Source organism: Eucalyptus grandis, chromosome 3 (assembly GCF_016545825.1).
Source record: "Eucalyptus grandis isolate ANBG69807.140 chromosome 3, ASM1654582v1, whole genome shotgun sequence".
Taxonomy (NCBI): domain Eukaryota; kingdom Viridiplantae; phylum Streptophyta; class Magnoliopsida; order Myrtales; family Myrtaceae; genus Eucalyptus; species Eucalyptus grandis.
The window spans coordinates 57,705,729-57,724,501 of record NC_052614.1 but is presented as its reverse complement, the minus strand read 5'-3'; the positions used below and the strand labels follow the sequence as shown (position 1 = coordinate 57,724,501).

General features: G+C 41.0%; 3 protein-coding genes and 1 non-coding gene across 4 annotated transcripts; 3 read left to right on the top strand and 1 right to left on the bottom strand.

Moving 5' to 3' along the window:
- The first annotated feature begins 4,391 nt into the window (after window positions 1–4,391).
- On the top strand, window positions 4,392–5,697 carry LOC104437927 (transcription factor MYB123). The gene is made up of 3 exons (XM_010050974.3): window positions 4,392–4,570; window positions 4,698–4,827; window positions 4,953–5,697. Exons 1-3 carry the CDS (start codon window positions 4,438–4,440, stop codon window positions 5,539–5,541), a joined length of 852 nt encoding a protein of 283 aa, XP_010049276.2. The 5' UTR covers window positions 4,392–4,437; the 3' UTR covers window positions 5,542–5,697.
- A 5,712-nt stretch (window positions 5,698–11,409) lies between these two features.
- LOC104437926 (NAD(P)H-quinone oxidoreductase subunit U, chloroplastic) lies at window positions 11,410–12,758 on the bottom strand. The gene is made up of 4 exons (XM_010050973.3): window positions 12,388–12,758; window positions 12,099–12,250; window positions 11,861–12,001; window positions 11,410–11,701 (listed from the first exon to the last, which is right to left on the bottom strand). Exons 1-4 carry the CDS (start codon window positions 12,671–12,673, stop codon window positions 11,606–11,608), a joined length of 675 nt encoding a protein of 224 aa, XP_010049275.2. The 5' UTR covers window positions 12,674–12,758; the 3' UTR covers window positions 11,410–11,605.
- A 489-nt stretch (window positions 12,759–13,247) lies between these two features.
- Window positions 13,248–13,319, top strand: TRNAD-GUC. The gene has a single exon. It is a non-coding gene; the product is annotated as a tRNA-Asp (tRNA).
- A 109-nt stretch (window positions 13,320–13,428) lies between these two features.
- On the top strand, window positions 13,429–17,196 carry LOC104437924 (peroxisome biogenesis factor 10). The gene is made up of 11 exons (XM_010050971.3): window positions 13,429–13,673; window positions 13,783–13,814; window positions 13,919–14,008; window positions 14,194–14,288; window positions 14,401–14,611; window positions 14,897–14,966; window positions 15,043–15,121; window positions 15,720–15,853; window positions 16,065–16,156; window positions 16,613–16,704; window positions 16,796–17,196. The coding sequence occupies exons 1-11, from the start codon at window positions 13,475–13,477 to the stop codon at window positions 16,896–16,898; spliced, it is 1,197 nt and encodes a 398-aa protein (XP_010049273.2). The 5' UTR covers window positions 13,429–13,474; the 3' UTR covers window positions 16,899–17,196.
- The last annotated feature ends 1,577 nt before the right edge of the window (window positions 17,197–18,773 follow it).

Sequence of the window (18,773 nt, the reverse complement as noted above, 5' to 3'; positions counted from 1 at the left end):
AGAAAAGTACCAAAAAAGTCATAAACATATTGCATTGGTATCAATTCAATCCTAAATTTTTCAATTTGATTAATTCAGTCCTAAATCTTTTAATATTGGTACCAATTTAGTTTATCTAGCCAATTTTGGCTGGCCGGCACTGATGTGGACGTCGGCTGGTGGCCGAACGCTGACATGGTAATTTTTATGATTTTTTTATTTTATTTTTGTTTCTTTTCTTTTCATTTTCTTTTCGCCTTCTTCCCGGTGGTGGCTGGTGAGGGTCGTAGCCCTCCTCTCCCAGGGCCGCCGGCGAGGCGGTTTCACCTGGATCTGGGCGAGGCTAGCCTCGTCCTAGCTTTGCCACGAGCGAAGGTAGCCTCACTCGCAGCTGGCAAGGCCATGGCGGCCATCACCAGGACGAAGGCGAGGGTCGCAGCCCTCACTTAGCCTCACCCAGGGCCGCAAGAGAGGCGGCTTAGCCTAGATCTAGGCGAGGCTAGCCTCGCCTTGGCCTTACCGCGGGTGAAGGCAGCCATCGCCAAGTCGGCGTGCTGGCGATGGTCGCCTTCGCTCGCAGCAAGGCCAAGGCGAGGGCTGCGTTGGCCTTGCCGACCGCAGGCAAGGCCACCTTCGCCTGCGACAAAGCCAAGGTGAGGGCCGCGTTGGCCTTGCTGGCCACGGGCAAGGTCACCTTCGCCTGCGGCAAGGCTAGGGCCAGGTTGGCCTCACCTAAATTTGGGCTAAGCCACATCGCCCGCGGCCCTGGGCGAGGCCAAGCAAGGGCTGTGACCCTCGCTGGCGGCTGGCGAGGGCTTAGCAGCCCTCGCCTCCGCCCTAGCGATGGCCACCATGGCCTCACCAGTCACAGGTGAGGCCGCCTTCGCTTGCGACAAGGCTAGGGCGAGGCTAGCCTTGCCTAGATCCAGGCGAAGCCGCATCGCCGGTAGCCCTGGGAGAGGTCAGGCAAGAGCTACAACCCTCACTGGCGGCAGGCAAGGGCTTCGCGGCCCTCGTCGGCCACCGCCAGGAAGAAGGCAAAAAAGAAAAGGGAAAAAAAAAAAAAAAAGAAAAAATAATTAATAAAAAATCATAAAAATTACCACTTCGGTGTCCGGTGATGTTCACGTCGTGCCGGTCGGCCAAAATTGGTCGGATGGACTGAATTTGTCAAATTGAAAAGTTTATGACTGAATTTGTACCAATGCAATAGGTTTATGATTTTTTTGGTACTTTTTCTCCTTGGAAGCCTCCTGGCAATCAAAGACCAGCTGCAAAAATTTCATTTTGATCGATCTGGACGTGATGACGACTCGAGCAACAAAGAAAATATCGTTAAGGACTCTCACATGCAAATTAAAGTTGGGTTTCCTAATCTTAGAATCTTCGTTGGAGTCATATACGATGAAATGTAACATCATGAACGTAGATTGTCATGCACACGCATGAAACTATGTATACAAACATGTCGCCTAAGAGTTTGAAAGATAAAATACCAAAAAAGTTATAAACCTTTTAATTGAACTAATTTAGTTTTAAACCATTTACATTTATGCCAATTTAGTTCATCCGGTTAGTTTTGACTTGAGATTGCCAATGTGGATGTTAACTGTTTTTTATGACACAATCGACGATGACATAAATATATTTTAATTATTTTTTATTAATTTTATTTTTGGTTTTGTCCTTTTTTCTTTTCTTTTCGTTATTTTTTTTATTGAGAGGCGGTAAGGGTTGCCGATCATAGGTGAGGGCCATGTTGCCCTCATTGGCTAAGGGTGAGGCCACCCTAGCCAACCATAGGCGGGGGTGTCCTGGCCCTTGCCAAATTGAGGCAAGTGTGGCCCTCGCTAATATGGGCATTGTGACCTTGCCTAGATTGGGTGAGGCCATGGCGCCCTCGCCTGGTGGTAGCAAGGGTCGCCTGGCAACCCTTGCCGATCCTCAATCAGCAAAAAAAGAAAAGAAAAAAAAACTAAGAAAAAGTGAAAATTTATTTAAAAAATATTTACGTTAGCACTGGCCGTGCAATGTATGATGGACTATGTCCATGTTTGCAATTTTAGGCCAAAAGTTGGATAACTGAAGCACAAATACAAAAAGTTTAAGACTAAATTAGTTCAATTGAAAATTTTAAAACTGAATTAATATTAATATAATAGATTTACCATTTTCTTTTGGTACTTTTCTCCAATACAAAGTCTCATAACAAGGTCTTCTTCATCTTGTGAAAATATTGCCCCTATTGATATTGGGTCTCAAATAATTAAACCACCGAAGCCTAAAGCTCTTCGCAGATCTCTTGAGCCCAACCCAAAAGCATTGATCAGTATAGTTACTTAGATTTTGCCATGTTTTTTTGCAATGAGAACAAGATCAAATTCATGTATGATCACTGATGTGCTTCTTTCGACACAATGCTCAACGTTTATTGTTAAGGTGCGGTTCATACTCCTCATCAACGGGATGACACAGGATTCTTATTGAATAAAGCACTAATTTAAAGGTAAACCGGGATAAAATCTCATATATCGAATTCTCTTTTTTGATTTTACTCTTTATTTCCTTATGATGTGGTCCCAAATCTTAACATCTATCACCATGGACAGTGACATTATGAACGAGTACTTGGTCTTCTTGACAAGTCCGTGCTCCTTTCTTCATTCCTTCATTGGTGTAAGAACGACCCATGCCCATTTCTACTCTTTTTCTGGCAAAAAAACAAAATAGAGAAAAGAATTGCACAAGCTTCCCTCCGTGTGAAAGTGATGAATATTGGAGGTTCTGAGTTCTCGTTAATGCGAGTCCTATTCATAGTCAATAATTGGATCAGAAATAAACATTTTATCGGCGTACTGTAAATGTCGCCTTTAGTCTGATTTGTCAAAAGAGATATGAGAAAGTGGTGTTCATTTATTAAACGTGCATCGGCGACTGCGTTTTTATCAAGTGCATGGGGAGCCTATAGACTCCCAATGGCCCACTTTTTGCACCAATTTCCAGTCTAGAAATATCGGTCCAAAGCCAAAGATCATTGTGATAGGAGTGCGTGTTGACTTAGGCATCTATTATTATCTCTCTCTTTTTTCTTTTTTGTGAAACAAAATATAATTAATGATTAGCAAATTAAGTAATTGCAAAATCTTTTTTTAATCAAAAAAGTGTTCTAGACTCTTTAAGCATTAACTATTCTCATCACGTGTGGCAAGCTCCTCATCCCATGATATATTGAGTAAATATTGGAAACATCATGTTTGTGCTTTTGAGAGTGACACCAAGAGAATGCATAAGTGCCGTAATTCGAATCATATATTTAAATGAGAAAAATGAACTCGCTTACCATTTAAGCAACAGTTTGAGATTTAATAATTGTAGTATATTTTGTAGATGCAACATATCGTTGATGGAATGAAAGTGGAGAGTCCCTTTCTAACAAAAGTGGTATGAGGGGACACATGCATTTAAGTTGTCATGTATAGCCAGCTATCACTCAAAATGGCCTAGTTCTGAGAGCACTTCATAGGCATGTTTTAAACTTCCAATGACGGTGAATTCTACAACTTATATTGCTTTAGTAATTTCGCTCAAATGACATTTAAATGCGATCAAGATGACTTATAATAAGTATAAATTATTCATATCTAGACTCAAAGTTCATCATGTAAAAGGGAGAAGCGATAATAGCATACAGTGTGCTTCTAAAGCCAATTAAGCTCGGCTTTTTTCCCCCTAAAGTAGGTTATGACAATCGAATTGTTCAATCATTATTTTAACCGCTATAGAAATTTTAATTAGCGAAGTAGTTCCATCGGGGGGTGGTCATTAATAGTATTTCTTTTCTACATGCTACGATCATCGGGAATAACGAATTCCTAATTTTCAAATGATAAGTACTTTTCATATCCTAGCAACTTACGGAGGTGCTTTTCATATCCTAAGAACTTAAGGATAATTATACCCTAAGGTTGGAATTGGACGATCGAGGATCACACATAAATTATTATTTTTTTCTTGGCACAAGATGATGTGTGATTTAAATAAATTTTTTGTTCAGCATGTATCTCGTGGAAGAAATCTACTAAAAAGATTGATCTAAATGGTTTCTATGGTAACGATAAGTGATCCGAGATAAATTTCATCGCTGTTTCAAGCAAGAGAAACGATATGATCGTGATTATCGACCCACCACTCATACATTATTAGGGTTTTCTCATGTTCTACTAGTTTCTTGTTAGACATTATGCACCACCTCATCGCCGTGCACTATTATCCTACGTCACCGGCAGATCTTTTTGCCTTTCGTTTTGGGCAATTACGTAAAGGCCCGATGGGTCATCTGCATCTCACCTTATAAAGTCATACAGAGACGCGCACGGTCATCTTCATCTCACCTTATAAAGTCATACAGAGACGCGCAGAGAGGGAGGGAGGGAGGGAGGGAGAGAGAGAGAGAGAGAGATGGGAAGGAGTCCATGTTGCTCAAAGGTAGGGCTGAACAGAGGAGCATGGACTCCCTTGGAAGATAGAATTCTGACTGCTTATGTCAAAGCTCATGGGGAGGGCCAATGGAGGAATCTTCCCAAGAGAGCTGGTATTCTTATTCTTTGCTTTGCTTTCTTTCTTTTTTTTTCCATGACCCATTTCCTCATTCTCTCTCAATTTCATTCAACTAAAGAGAAAAATATCCAGTCCATGTCTCAAAAAGTTGAGAATTGCAGGTCTCAAGAGATGTGGCAAGAGTTGTAGACTGAGATGGCTAAACTACCTGAGGCCAGACATCAAAAGGGGTAACATCTCCCATGATGAAGAAGAGCTCATCATCAGACTCCATAAGCTCCTTGGTAACAGGTCTCTCTCTCTCTCTCTCTCTCTCTCTCTCTCTCTTCCCCCTCTGGTGCCGTTTAGGGATCGTGATCTTACTTTATCTAAATAATTCAACTTAACCGAAAGAATTATTAATGTTTTTTGTGTAGATGGTCGCTGATCGCAGGTAGACTCCCGGGACGAACAGATAATGAAATCAAGAACTATTGGAACACCACTTTGGTGAAGAAAGCTAAGGATCAACCGTCTTCTTTTCCCTCCCGAGAATCACCTTCAACTGAGTCCAAAGCCAAAAGGATCTCGGCCAACAATGGCTATTCCAACATCGTCAAGCCCTCGAGTTCTCAGTCGCCGCCGGCGACCGTCACCAGACCGCAGCCCGTGCGAGCAAAGCCAACACAGTGCACCCCGGTGCTAGCCTGGGAGAAACTATATGAACTCGGTCCCCTGCTTAAACCAACGAGTGACATTCAGGATCCACAAATTGGTGAGGCTCGCCGTGAAGATTTTCCTCGTCAAGGTGTTAGTGAAATTCGTCTCTTTGACTTTGAACTTGATGATCATTTCCAAGCAGAGCAAGACCGTTTTATGGGGAATATGCTCGAGACTATTGATAATATTGCACCTAACGTCGAAGAAATTCTTCTGGAGAGTTGGACGGGCAGTGTTTGTACAAAAGAGGACGCGTTAGATCTAGAGTCTATTCCATTTGTGCTTGATCCTGAGGAATGGCCGTGATGTTATGTAATAGAGAATTTAATTTTGATTAGAGCTGCCTTTTTAGGTACCTTAATAAATCCCCACTCGGGCATTGATCCCTCAGAATTGGCATGATTGGTGGGAGTGTAAGAGGATTTTCAGCTCGAAAATTCAAGGTCATCTATTCAAATCTCATCAACTGCGTGCAAACAACTCTAGACTGACGTCACATGCATAGGCCAAATCAATGCCTCTTAATTATTTTATAGGGTTTAAAGGTGTTTTGTGAGCATCCAAGTAGTTAGGTCTTTAGTTGATCTTTACCGAACATAGGAACATAGGACAAATAAAAAGAGTGTATGAAAATGAATAAACTCATTTTCATTACATAGATCGTCTCAAGATACAAATTTTGTCAATCAGATTATTAGCTTAACTAATTTTATAAGACAAACAATTATTCTTGACAACTTACTTTTTTAGGAAAAACTAATGAGAAATGACAAAATGGAACTGACCAATATAGAGTATAGCTAATATTTGAAAAACCATTAAAAAAATGATCGATCATGAAATGAACATGAGTCTTGCAAATTACTCAATTTCACGTCTTAAGGAATCTCCTCACTGAGACTCGGATATTAGGACTGACATGTCCTTGACAAGATTCGGACCAAAAACGTCCGATTGAACACATCAGATCACGTGTCCGAGGATGCATGAATGCTGTCGGGTCAATTGAGAAGAATCCAAATGGAGCGCCACTTAAGATATTTATGCAATAATATATGATTTAAGGGTCGTCATCTTTACACCGTTGCATTATTCACCTTCCACCGTACGATGTTGTTAATGGGGCCAAAACGTCTCTGATCGTGCCAAATGTGCGGTGAAGAAAGGCAGCGCACCTGAAATGGTTCCTCCAATTATGAATTGTTCCGTACCATCAGTAGTAATTTCAATCTAGAAAGTTAAGGCAATAGTTGAAAATAGATCCCATCGTTCGCAATTTCCACATCAAAGCGACATATAATATATCGCATGCATATTATATGCTAACCCTCTGACCGAGCAGCTTTTTTTTTTGCCCGAATCATATATGTGTTGAGGTAGGCTCCTAATTTTAGTTTGATTTGTAAATTTGCCATTGGGTGTCTCTGGAGTTTATGCCCTAGAAATTTTGGTATCTGGAATTAAATTTAGCTCACTAATTAATAAAATCCACCTTTTTCATATGAAAGTTGGAGAGATTGAGGTAAAAAATAAAGTAAATTAAGATCAAGTTTCGTGGACTGGAAATGAAGACATTTAATGATTTCTCCTTTTCTAGACGTAGAAGCTAAATCATGGTGTCAATTTCAATGATCCTATCTGGATTTCAGATTTGCTCATATTTCTTCATCCCCAACTACGAACAGGACTTTTCTGCTTAAGCGTACTACTTGCGTTATGTACATTGGGACAAGTAACTTTTAGTTTTCCCACACGATTTCCCAATTATATCTAGACTTTTGCCACTTGTTCATTGGTTAGGCATCTAATATTGGATAATCGGTCCTTATTAAGCAGTTAATATATTATAAATAATCTATAATTTGTTAGTTTAAGCTTTTGATTAAAGATAAATTCAATTTGATGTATTGATAGGGTTGAACTTGAACTTCTTCATAGGTGATTTTTCCATGTGAAGATATCTTACACGTCCTAACAAGTGTTTCTTCACAGGCGATGGTCGATAGGTGGGCTCTAATCTATTTTGTTGTTTCTTATATATTTCAAGGAAGAAATATTATGATTAAGGCTTGTTTCGGTGGAAATTAAAAATAGAGACCATGCATGGTGCAGGAGAGCGTTGGGCTACAACAATGTTGTGCAGGTTAACGACGTGGAAATTTAAATTGAGATATGCTGACACAAAAGCATATTTGAATTGAGGGAGAATATGCCTAAAAAATGGAGGTCACATGGGAGGAAAAAATTGCGTCAACACCACTACTAGCCCAATCAACATATTAAGGAAAGTTAGAAAGTCACCAGGCACCAATTGCCAAGTAGGTAAGGCGTTCACCAACAAACTTTGCCTCTATATGTCTTCTGTTTTCTCAATTGTCCCCTTCATGAATACAGTAGAAAATCACCTTTTACCAAAAAAAAAAAAAAAAATACAGTAGAAAATCACCTCACCAGATTAAGCAATTGCATCCCTTAACTTAGAGAATTGCGTATGGTCACTATAAATTAGTCCATAATCAATGTCAAGTCAATCTCGGTGCGCAACCTGTGGTACTCGAGGGAAAAATTTACGGCCTACGAATCAATCTATCTCAATGAAGTCCTTTGAGACCATATAATAATGCTTTCTTTTGAAATGCGACAAAACTTATGATTAAAGTAAGGTCCCATTTCCTCCACTTCACGAGTCCCATACGGACCTGTTGAATTTAGACTATTACTTCGACCTTAAGATTTTGAAATTCCTAAAGACTATTCACGTTGCTCCAGGACCTTTCATTGAACGTCCGTGTCCTTCCGCGCTATCATATATTATCATGTTGAACGTGATATGTCGATGAACTCGTACTTCAATCCATTATTTTTTTAACTTTTCACATAAAGATATGGGATTTCTTTTACATCAACACCGTTGCTGGCTCGATCATCATTATCAAGGAAACCTGGTGGTCATCAGGCACCGATTACCAAGTATATGTCTAATGTGCCTTGACTGTCCCCTACATGGAAAAAGCAGAAGATCACCTCACCAGATTAAGCAATTGCATCCCTTAACATAGAGAGCTAAATATAAATACTATAAATTGGCTCATGATCTATGTCAACTTGATCTCGATGCACAACCAATGGTACAACCAATGGTACTCAAGGGAAATATTTGTAACCTATATATGATATTTTATGAAATTAATGTTAACTATTCTAAAAGTTTAAGCTATTAGATAAATGCATTGTTTGTTTAATATTTAAATGTTAATCTATGTTAACTCGATCTCGATGCGCAACCAATGGTAATTGAGGGAAAAACTTGAGACCTAATGTGAGATTTTGTGGAACAATTGTCAACTGTTTTAAAAATTTAAATTGTTAGATAAAACATTGTTTAACATTTAATTGATACCCCCACATGCATAGGCTTGACTTTACCCTAAACCTAAAGCCCGGAAGAGTCTAGAAAAATTTGAACTCGAGACCTCTTACTCTGATATTATGTGAAATTTTGTGAAATTATTATCAACCATTTTAAAAACTTAAGCTATTAAAAAAATACGTTGCTTGATATTTAAATATTTTAATACTATAAACCAATCCATCTCGATCAGTTTATGCCATTTAATAATACTTTCTTTCGAATGCAACGACTTATGATTAAAGTCAGGCCGCATCTTTTCCATTTCACACTAGTCTCATTTCAACCTATTAAATGGGGATTATTACTTCGCCCTTAAGATTTGAAATTTCAAAAGGACAGCTCAAACTGCTAAATGTAAATCTACAAGAAAGTACCGCTCCTGGACCTTCAATCGAGTGTCTAGTGTCCTACCACGCATCCATATATCATCTGGCAACGAGTTAATAATTGAATTTTGGTCAAATAAGGTTTCATCCGTGAGGTTAAAGATCAATACCATAACGTGACCTCAACAAACTGGGGCCCACTAGGACCCATTGGGACAAACTGCTGAGGTTGTCATTCCTAAATGTCAAGATCAATTTAATGTGATATTGAAACTCGAGTTGACTTGTAATGTATTTGAACTTGACTCGATTAATTATCTAGATATGAGCATAGCTCGAAGCCAAGTTATATGGTCACTCAGTAAGATTCAAGAGCAGCCCGTGTCAAAGCTCAAGACTCGCCTTCACTCGATGTTTGAGTTGTTATGCTATTCTGAATACAACTAGAACTCAATAATGATCTCGCTGAATCTCACACTTTTTTTCTCCAAGTTAATTATAAACAAGCCTCGGGAATGCACTGTACTACTCCAAGCCTAGCAACAAAAACGTGATCATGTTTCATTCATTTCTCACATCTAAAATGTTTGTGATTTCTTGTAGGAACAATGTACCTGCATATAACAACGAAATTATGGGAGGAAAAGGACATCTACCCGTTAAAAATGGTCGAATTTTGAAAGTTTATCACTAATCATGTGGGAAAGTATTACTGAAGTGGACACTTCTCGGAAACATTCATCTTGAGGAGCAAATCAAAGGCAAAGCCACCTAAACTTCTTTCTTTCGGCCAGCAAAGCCCACCTAACGTTCTTGCAAGGTAAAACCTATTAAGTCATTGCAATGGATGATTAGTTTGATTTTTTGGTTAAGTGACAGTGAGATTCAATCAACCAGCAGACTTCTATACTTCCATGCTTCACATGCGGATTTGGTAGACTTTAATAAATGTTGATAAGTATCAGAAAACTGTTGATATTTTTATTTTTATTATTAAAAGAAGAAGAAGAAGAAGAAGAGACCAATGACTTTTTATCTGAGTAACTTGTTGGTAATTTGCCAATACCGTTATGGAATTATCAACTTTCATATTTTTAATAGTTGGTAAGTAAACTGCTGCACACATGTTTAGCTATTTTTGTGGAGAAAGCATCAAAACATTTTCATAATAGTGTCGATAAAATATTCACAAGTTACTGACAAATCAGGTGAACAGAAAAAAAAAATCAAAACCAAAAATTACCTATTCTTTAAAAGAAGTACCAACACAGATAAAAAAAAAAAAATCATTTTTTTAACAGAACAATAAGATCGTCCAAGCAATCAATGAAACTTTCCCTCTTCACGCAACTTTGTTTTTTTCTGGAGTTCCTTTTTACTACCGATAGGGATTGGCCATCCTCCTATCTCTATGCTTAATGGAAGTTACCTATGTGCAAGCAAAGTGAAAATGACAGAGAGGATAGAGGTGCAACCGTGCAAGTAAGCTTGTCCGCAGAATCCCTCTCGAACGTCCAAGATGGGCCAAGAACTAGGAAAGCTCAAACAGGCCAGATCCAAAAGGCGCAATCTTAGAAATTTGCGAAACCGGGTTCCATGCCACTCGGCTTGACCATGCATGTTCAATGGCTCCCGAAAGATACGCACGATTGCTCGATTGGTCGAGATGAACCACCTTTGTAAAGAAGCTAATCGTCCAAGACTCGAAAATAAGAGAAGCGACGAGCTTTTCGGCCCATCAAATCTGCCCAAATGGCCTTGGCCCCTAGGGATGGCACGAGTTGGGCCAGGCACAAGAGTTTCGTATCATTCGGTTGGAACTTTTAATAAATTATATATAAATTTAGTGAGACGAAAAAATTTCGAGATTCACCAATGTTTTGATATTGACGGTCGCTTCTTGAAAAACATATAAAGAAATAGATTAGTACATTTATTCTCTCAAAATTGTGCGAACAAGATTTTGATCATAAGACAAGTTGAACGGAGTCAATTCTTGATAAAATGAGTTATTTTGTCAACTTGACCATTGGATTGTGCAGAAAACAAATGTTTACCTTGGATTGAGCATCGAACTTAGTCAAATCTGCAACATTTTGTTGTGCTACCCTGCCCTTTTACAACCAAAGCACAATGCTCAGGCTTGTAATTTTAGTGAGAGACACGACATTATAGAACGTAGAAGTATGTTCATCTTCCAAAACTTACATTCATGAAGTTGTGTTATAATGAACTAGAAATGATTCTCAATAGTAAAGTTTTCTTGAATAGAAAAAATAATGACATTTAAGTTGAAAGGGAGTCCCTAGTTGAATTGTGAGGCATAATTCAACCTAAGTAAACCATCATATTGTCAATAGTGATAGTGGTAATTTTGTACCGACCCAAATAGTAGTTTCTTACAAACATATCATCTCGAGTTATGCCAAGAAGAAATTGAAAATCTGAGTAAAGAATGATAGTCTTTCTAATACCCAGATCTATCTAGACACTAGTTGGTCAATCTTTGGTAGCATTGGGTTCCAATTAAGAATTACTATGATTTACAACTAATTCAAGAACCATGCTTCATCCAATTCAAGATCTCTCTTTGGGAGATTCGTTTCACAAACTCGATACATCATCTGATGAACTATCGATTGAGAGCAATTGATAATACGAAGGACAATACCACCCATCCAAGTATGAAGTAACCCACAAGTCTCGTCGGCCCCTCGTCCTCCGGCTCCTGCACCGCAAAAGCTCCGACTCTCATCAAACCAACTCGTCAGGCACATCGACGGTCCATTCGAGATTGTTCGAGCGATTCAGCGTCGAGCAAATTCAAAATGCGCGCGTCGCAAAATCTAGATTAAGCAAAAGATGGAGAAGTTTGAGTTGAGTGTACCTGCGGAGGAGGAGTGTCCGGAGTGGCCCGAGCGATGTCGACCTCGAAAGGCCACATGTATCTGTCCGGCTTCTGGCTCCTGGCCAAGCTCCAATCGTACAGCCTCCTCTCTTCCGCCGACGACAGTATCCTGTACGACTCCTGTCCCCAAAAATCGCATGCCCACAACGTCAGAATCGTCGACCATTCCAAGCTTTCTCGCACAAGACCTCGAGCTCGAAACCCTCTCGTCGCTCACCTTCAGCTGTTCCAGCTTCTCGTTGAGCTCCTCCTCTTCCAGCCCCTCGCTCTTCGCTTCTTCAACCTTCTTCCTGTACGCCCCGGCCACCTGCTCGTAGGGGCATTTTCTCGGGAGCCCGAGGCGACCGTAATGATCCGCGTCCGTGATGGCTGCATTCTAAAACCAAAACCAATCAAGTCCGCGCTCTTTGACGCTCTTCCCGGAACAAAACTCTAAGCAGGACACGACTGAAACAGCACCCCCGTAAAGAACGAGGCTTTGCGGGCTGAAGATTGGAAGTCCTTACCGATGCCGCGGAGGGCTCGCTCCACGTTGAGAGCGGAGATCAGAGACGGGGCCAAGTCGGGAGCTTCGATGGAGCTCTCCGAGGCGTCGTCGCTCTCTGCCGCCGTCGTCGCCGTCGCCGCGTTGGTCTCGGCCGGGTTGTCGCCGGAGGAGCACGCGATGAGGATTGATCTCCTGGGTTTGGTAGGGAACGCGAGGGCGGTGTTGAGCGGGAACGAGGAACATGGCGGTGGGGATGGAGAAGGTCGGCACGGGATGGATACGGTGGAAGCGGCGGACATAGCCATTTTCGCTCACCGCGCCGATACGGAATGTTTCCACTTCGGCGTTGCTAAAATTTCAGCTAGAGAAAGGAGAGAGAGAGAGAGAGGGAGGGAGATAAGCGACGGCCCTAACCAGAAGAACGTTATCCGCACATGTAGTGCAAGCAGAAAGAGAACCAACCTTTAATTTTAGGATAAATACACTATAAATCTAAAATTTATCATAAAATTACAATTGAAGTTTTGAAACTTTTAAAAATGTATAATTAAATTATTAAATTTTTCATGAAAGTACGATTAAATCCCAAAACTCTAAAAAAAGTACAATAAAATCTTAATATTTGTTACAAAAGTGCAATTTGAATCATAAAATTTTTGAAATATGATGTTAACGAAATGACTTGGTTTGACAAATTTGAAAGTTTAAATTTAATTAACTTTTTGAGTTTTAACCAATTTCATGATAATTTAAGATTTTAATTGTACATTTTAAAAATTTTAAGATTAAATTACACTTTGTTTACGAGCACTAGGATTGTGGAGGCACTTATCCGGTAACTTTGAGTTATATGAATTGAAATTAAAACAAAACAACAAGGTCGTTGTAGTATAGTGGTAAGTATTCCCGCCTGTCACGCGGGTGACCCGGGTTCGATCCCCGGCAACGGCGAATTCCATTTTTTAATTTTTAATTTCTGTTTTTGGGGTTTTTGCAGTGGTCTGACGGCGCCGTTTTGTTGCTCGTCCCTATCCGAACCTTCCTCGTTCGCCGGACGCACGAAGGCACAGAGCAAAGCAGAGCAGAGAAAAGAGAGAGAGAGAGAGATGGGGCTCCGGAGGATGACGGGTCAGTCGTCGTCCCGGTCGGGCGACCCGGGCGCCTCCACCAGCGGCGGCGGGGCGGAGTCGCCGCGGCGGTTCGCGCCGGCGGCTCAGCCGGAGATAATGAGGGCCGCCGAGAAGGACGACCAGTACGCCTCCTTTCTCTACGACGCCTGCCGCGACGCCATCCGCCACCTCTTCGGTACCTTCTTTCTCTCTCTCTCTCCTTCGGCCCCCTCCGATTTTTAGGGCGTGAGCAGTGTCGCGCTTCTCCGTTTTGCTGATCGAAGTCGATTCCGATTCGTGTTCAGGCACCAGAGTCGCCGTGGCGTATCAAAGCGAGGTCTTTTCAGCTCAATCCATTTCTCAATTTCTCGTTTGGTATTGGTGGAATTCGACTGCAGCGTTCGAACGCTGATGATTAACGCATGTGGGTATGTCGTGCAGACGCAGCTTCTCGGGCAAATGCTGTACTATGTGCTGACGACTGGTTCGGGGCAGCAGACGTTGGGGGAAGAGTATTGCGACATCACTCAGGTTCGTGTAATGGCTTTAACGTTAGCATTGCTCGTGTCGGCCTTATGCTGTTGTAGTTGAAATTTGATTGCTTGCTTAGCCTGGAAGCTTAGCTTTAGCATTGATAGAAATGTCGCAACGGTTGGGGCTTCAGTTTGATATATGGATGATATGAGACTCTCAAGATCGATTCTTTTTGGTTTTAGGTTGCTGGGCCTCACGGGCTTCCTCCAACACCGGCGAGGCGCGCCCTTTTTATCATATATCAGACTGCATTTCCTTACCTCACGGAAAGAATAAGGTCAATTTACTGCTTTTCGCCTGTTGATAGCTTTGTCGATGCTTAAATCTTTATTAGGAACTATGAAAACTGTTTGGCAAATTGTGTACTTAAAGAGGTATTTCATTCACAGTTCTAGAGTTGCCTCACGTGGGATCATGCTGGCTGAGACACCATCTAGTGAACTGTATGAGAATACTGCTTTTGAGAATAATCAAGGTCAAACTTCTTTAGCTACTGGTAATCCATCTTCGTCTGTGTCACGAGGAAATGGATCTATATTCGCGAGGTGGAAGAGAAGATTAAATGCATTGTGGCTGGATGCTGTTCAGAGGTGGCCTGCGGTAATTCGAGTCTTAATTTTTATTTTGATTTTTGTTAAAGCTTATGAGAATTGTTTTGGAATGATCTGCGTTCGTACCATTATGTTCATTATATAGAAGTTGTGTTGGTGTATTTTTCTTCTTGTGCAGTCATTTACAGAAATTGTACTAAAAGGTGTAATTTTGTGACTGAAAGTATTGTGGACTGCTTTAGATGACTGTATCACTTTTTCCTCAATGGATCTGGAACTGTGGGCTTACTATATTTCGAATTGGTATTGTGTGCTTCCCTTTGATTACATTCAGGTGCTTCCTGTAGCTCGAGAGATTTTGCAGCTGGTCATTCGAACTAACCTCATGTTCTTCTACTTTGAAGGTGAATTCTGCTGAGGTCCCTCTTTTGTGTCTGATATGGTTTCTTGTCTAACTTTTGCTTCATGTTCTATCTATAGGCTTCTATTATCATATATCAAAACGAGCAGCGGGCATCAAATATGTGTTCATTGGTAATCCATCCAACCAAAGGCCTAGGTAGGGTTTTGTTCAAATCTGAGGGCTCTTGTTATGCCCAAAGGCATCACTGATGTGCTATATGGGTTCATCACCTTGGTTTGTGGAACATCAATGTGGATTGTGCCCTTTGCTGCATGCTTGACGCTTGTGGGGTTAATCCATTCACCTCTTTGACATAAGCATTGGTTGTATCAATTTTGGCAGTTGGCTCAATCTAGCTTTATGCTTTTGCTGTGGAGGATGAGGAAGAATGACAATCTGTTGGCAATATGTTCCTCATTTTAATTCCATCATAAAATACAGACAGACCTCCTTCCCCCCTCCGTCCTTTTTAATTCAGAATATTAGAGGTTGTTCATTTCATCCTGTTAAATTAGGCATCATAAAAAAGGTGTATCCTGGTTAAGAGTTAGATTTCAGGGACGCAATGGTTTAGTGATATTAAGCACTTTAGAATCTGACTGCTTGTGAATGCTTTTGTTTTTCAGGAGGATATAGCACTTGTCTAATCAGTCTAGCCAAATTTCATATTCTTCCAGTTTAAGGATTATGTCTTCAAATGTTACAGGTGTTCTCGACTCAAATATTAAAGCTGGTAAAATTCATTTTCTTGCAGATACCAAATATTGGGCATATTTCTCTTGATACAGCTTTGCATCCTTGCTGCTGAAGGACTAAGGCGCAGCAATTTGTCATCCATTGCGAGTTCAGTTCATCAGACATCATTAGGCACACACCAAACTTCATCAGGTATATTAGCTCTCCCAAGATACTTCACATTATACGCATTCTTGTTCAATTTATTGCTAGATGACTGATCAGAATGCTTTCTAGTTCTTGAAGCATAAGGCAAACCTCACTTTCAATTCTTTAAGTTTTCATGACAAAGTAGCAATCCTACTTGACATAGCATCATTCTTTCTGGAATCAAATCAGTACTCTGTCCATCTCTTGGATGTAGGGAGAGGCTTGCCTGTACTAAATGAGGAGGGCAATGTGATATCGCTGGATCATAACAAAGGAAGTTGGCTAACAGATTCTTCAACTTCAGAGGTAATTGATATTTCAAAAACTTTTAGTTCAATTTATTGCATCATGGAAGGCATCTTGGGTCCAGTTCCTACCTCCCCCCTTCTCATCTTAGCAATGAATCCACAGAAAGATACTTGGATGCATATACACATCACTAGAATCTTTGGTTTCTAACAACAGCATATCATACTAGTTTCTTACTACACCTTAATCTGTAGGATGTAGAACTCCATGACTGGAGGCTTGGTTGTATTTGACGGTGCCAGTGAAATAGTCCTTACTGGTCGATGAAAACCTTGATTTGGTCTTCTTGATTAGCTTGAAATCCCATGATATATTCCAAAACAAGAGACCGTAGAAAACATAAGCATGTTAGCTAATTTCCTGTTCAGATTTGTGTCATGACCTACATCCAGTGCATAGTTGATGGCCAGTGAAATCGGTGCTCGTCTCTTACACCATTTTTTTCTCATGCAGCCTCAAGGAATGACTGGCACGAGTAAATGTACATTGTGCCTGAGCCATCGCCAACACCCAACGGCGACACCTTGTGGTCATGTATTCTGCTGGTACTTCCTCTGCAATGAACCCAAACTTCCATTTTCCTTTGTGCTTGCACGTGTTCCTCTCTTACTTTAAATCGCCATTCTCGATGTACAGGAATTGCATTATGGAATGGTGCAACGAAAAGCCTGAATGCCCTCTCTGCCGCACTCCTATTACTCACTCGAGCTTAGTCTGTCTGTATCATTCGGATTTTTAGTCCATTTTAAAGTGCATCACAATCTTTAGCTGGTGGAAAGAATAAGAAAGAAGCAAAGCAGCTGCCTCTTGTTACCTAGGTGGTGAGTGGCCAATTTTTCGCGTCCACAGCTCGGAATGAATGTTGTAATTTTGATCTCCTGAACTGCTGACCGTGGCCATTGGAGCCAGGAGCCATCAATTTTCGCATCATGTAACGTTGGTCTCCCTTTTCATACTGATCTACAAATAACGATCGGATGATGTACACTAAATCTTTTGAGGTTCGCCAAATGAATTTATTGGCGTCTCTATTGGAATGTTCTTAGCATTCAGATCCACGTTATACTATGTTTGAAATTCGAGGTTCGAGTCTTAAGATCATACGGCATCTTTTCAAAGCACCGGCACAAGAAGTTCAACAAATTATCCTTTGAAGACAAACTATGGTGGGCAAGAAAACAGAGGCGCCAACATATTGCTTTTGGTATATTGTCAAGAGAGCTGCTTTTACACGACAAAACAAAGACACTAATTAAAGAAAGAAAATTTCGATATGACAGGATGCGTTACGTTTAATATGCGTTTGACACTGATCAACACATCTTTGTCACTTGTTTTCAAAGATGAAATAATGATATTTTATTGAAATAGGAATCGAAATAGGTCACGAAATTAAGGAAAGTATATGTGGACTTTGCTCATCTCCAAAACTTGTTTAGTCGGTTCGATTAGGGCTCTAAAGGAACTCATTCGAAAATCCAAATGACAATTTTAGTTGAGATTACGTGGGATTGAACCGTTTTAGCACCCGGCCCGGACCAATTGTTGGGCTGACAAATTCCAAGAAGAGCAGACCGGGTCGGCCCGTTTTTAATTGGGCCTTATTCCAGGTCGGATCTTTTCCAAAAACGGATCCCTCTCAGCTCTAGAACCCGCCATTAGGGTTTCCAGCTTGCTGTATGAATGAACCGCTGGCGCGATGCTCGAATTCGGAAGAACCTCGCTCCTCTCCCCCGGCCAGACCGGAATCGCGAATGGCGTTTCGGGTCGGTGAGGAAATCGCGAAAAGGTTCGTCCTTGACTCCTCTTCGAATGATTTTTGTCGAGTTTCGATTGATTCAGGGTCCGTGCTTGATGGGTTCGCGTTCGGACTGGATGTTTCAGTCCGTAGGGTTTCCATTCCCATGTTCTTGATGGGAAAAAGAAGGAAAAGCTGCGATTTTTAGGCTCGCGTGGTTCTTGATTGCGATGCTGGGATTGATGTTTGAATATCTTATCCCGCCAAATGTCATCTTTACAGCGAGTTGGTTTTATTTTAATTAGTATCAATCTCGTGTCTGAGGATGACGATAACTGTCGTTACCATCCAACTTGGGTTCTTGTTGAAATGGTTCTTGCCCCCCCATTGCAACATAAGATTGGATGGTCAAATTTTCTGATGATGTAACAGAGGGTTGTCCTATTATTTGTGATAGCATCTAGTTTTTCTTTTCGCCCTCTGGCGTCGCTACATTGCCTCTTGGGTTTCATAGAAATGCTTAGATGAACACCGGGAGTTTGTCAGGTTTCCTGCTGTGCACACGATGGCTTGGAGTTTGGAATAATCTGCCACATGATGATCATACAAAATCTCTTTCCGCTGCTTGTGCTTTTGAGTTAGAACCAGTTCGATAGGGGTAGGCTGTCTGCGTGTCCGTGATGTTTTAACGGCAGACCATTTGCCTATCTTTGTTTGTTCATTGTTCCCTCCACTCTCGGCACTGCTTTCATGCTTAATTGGTCTTGCAATTTGAGTGTTTCTTTTGGGCACCCTTTTCTTTATTATGGTCATGGGGGCTTTGATTGCAATGCTCATACACTACCAGTGGCAGCCTGTCTGGCTTCTTGTGCTAAT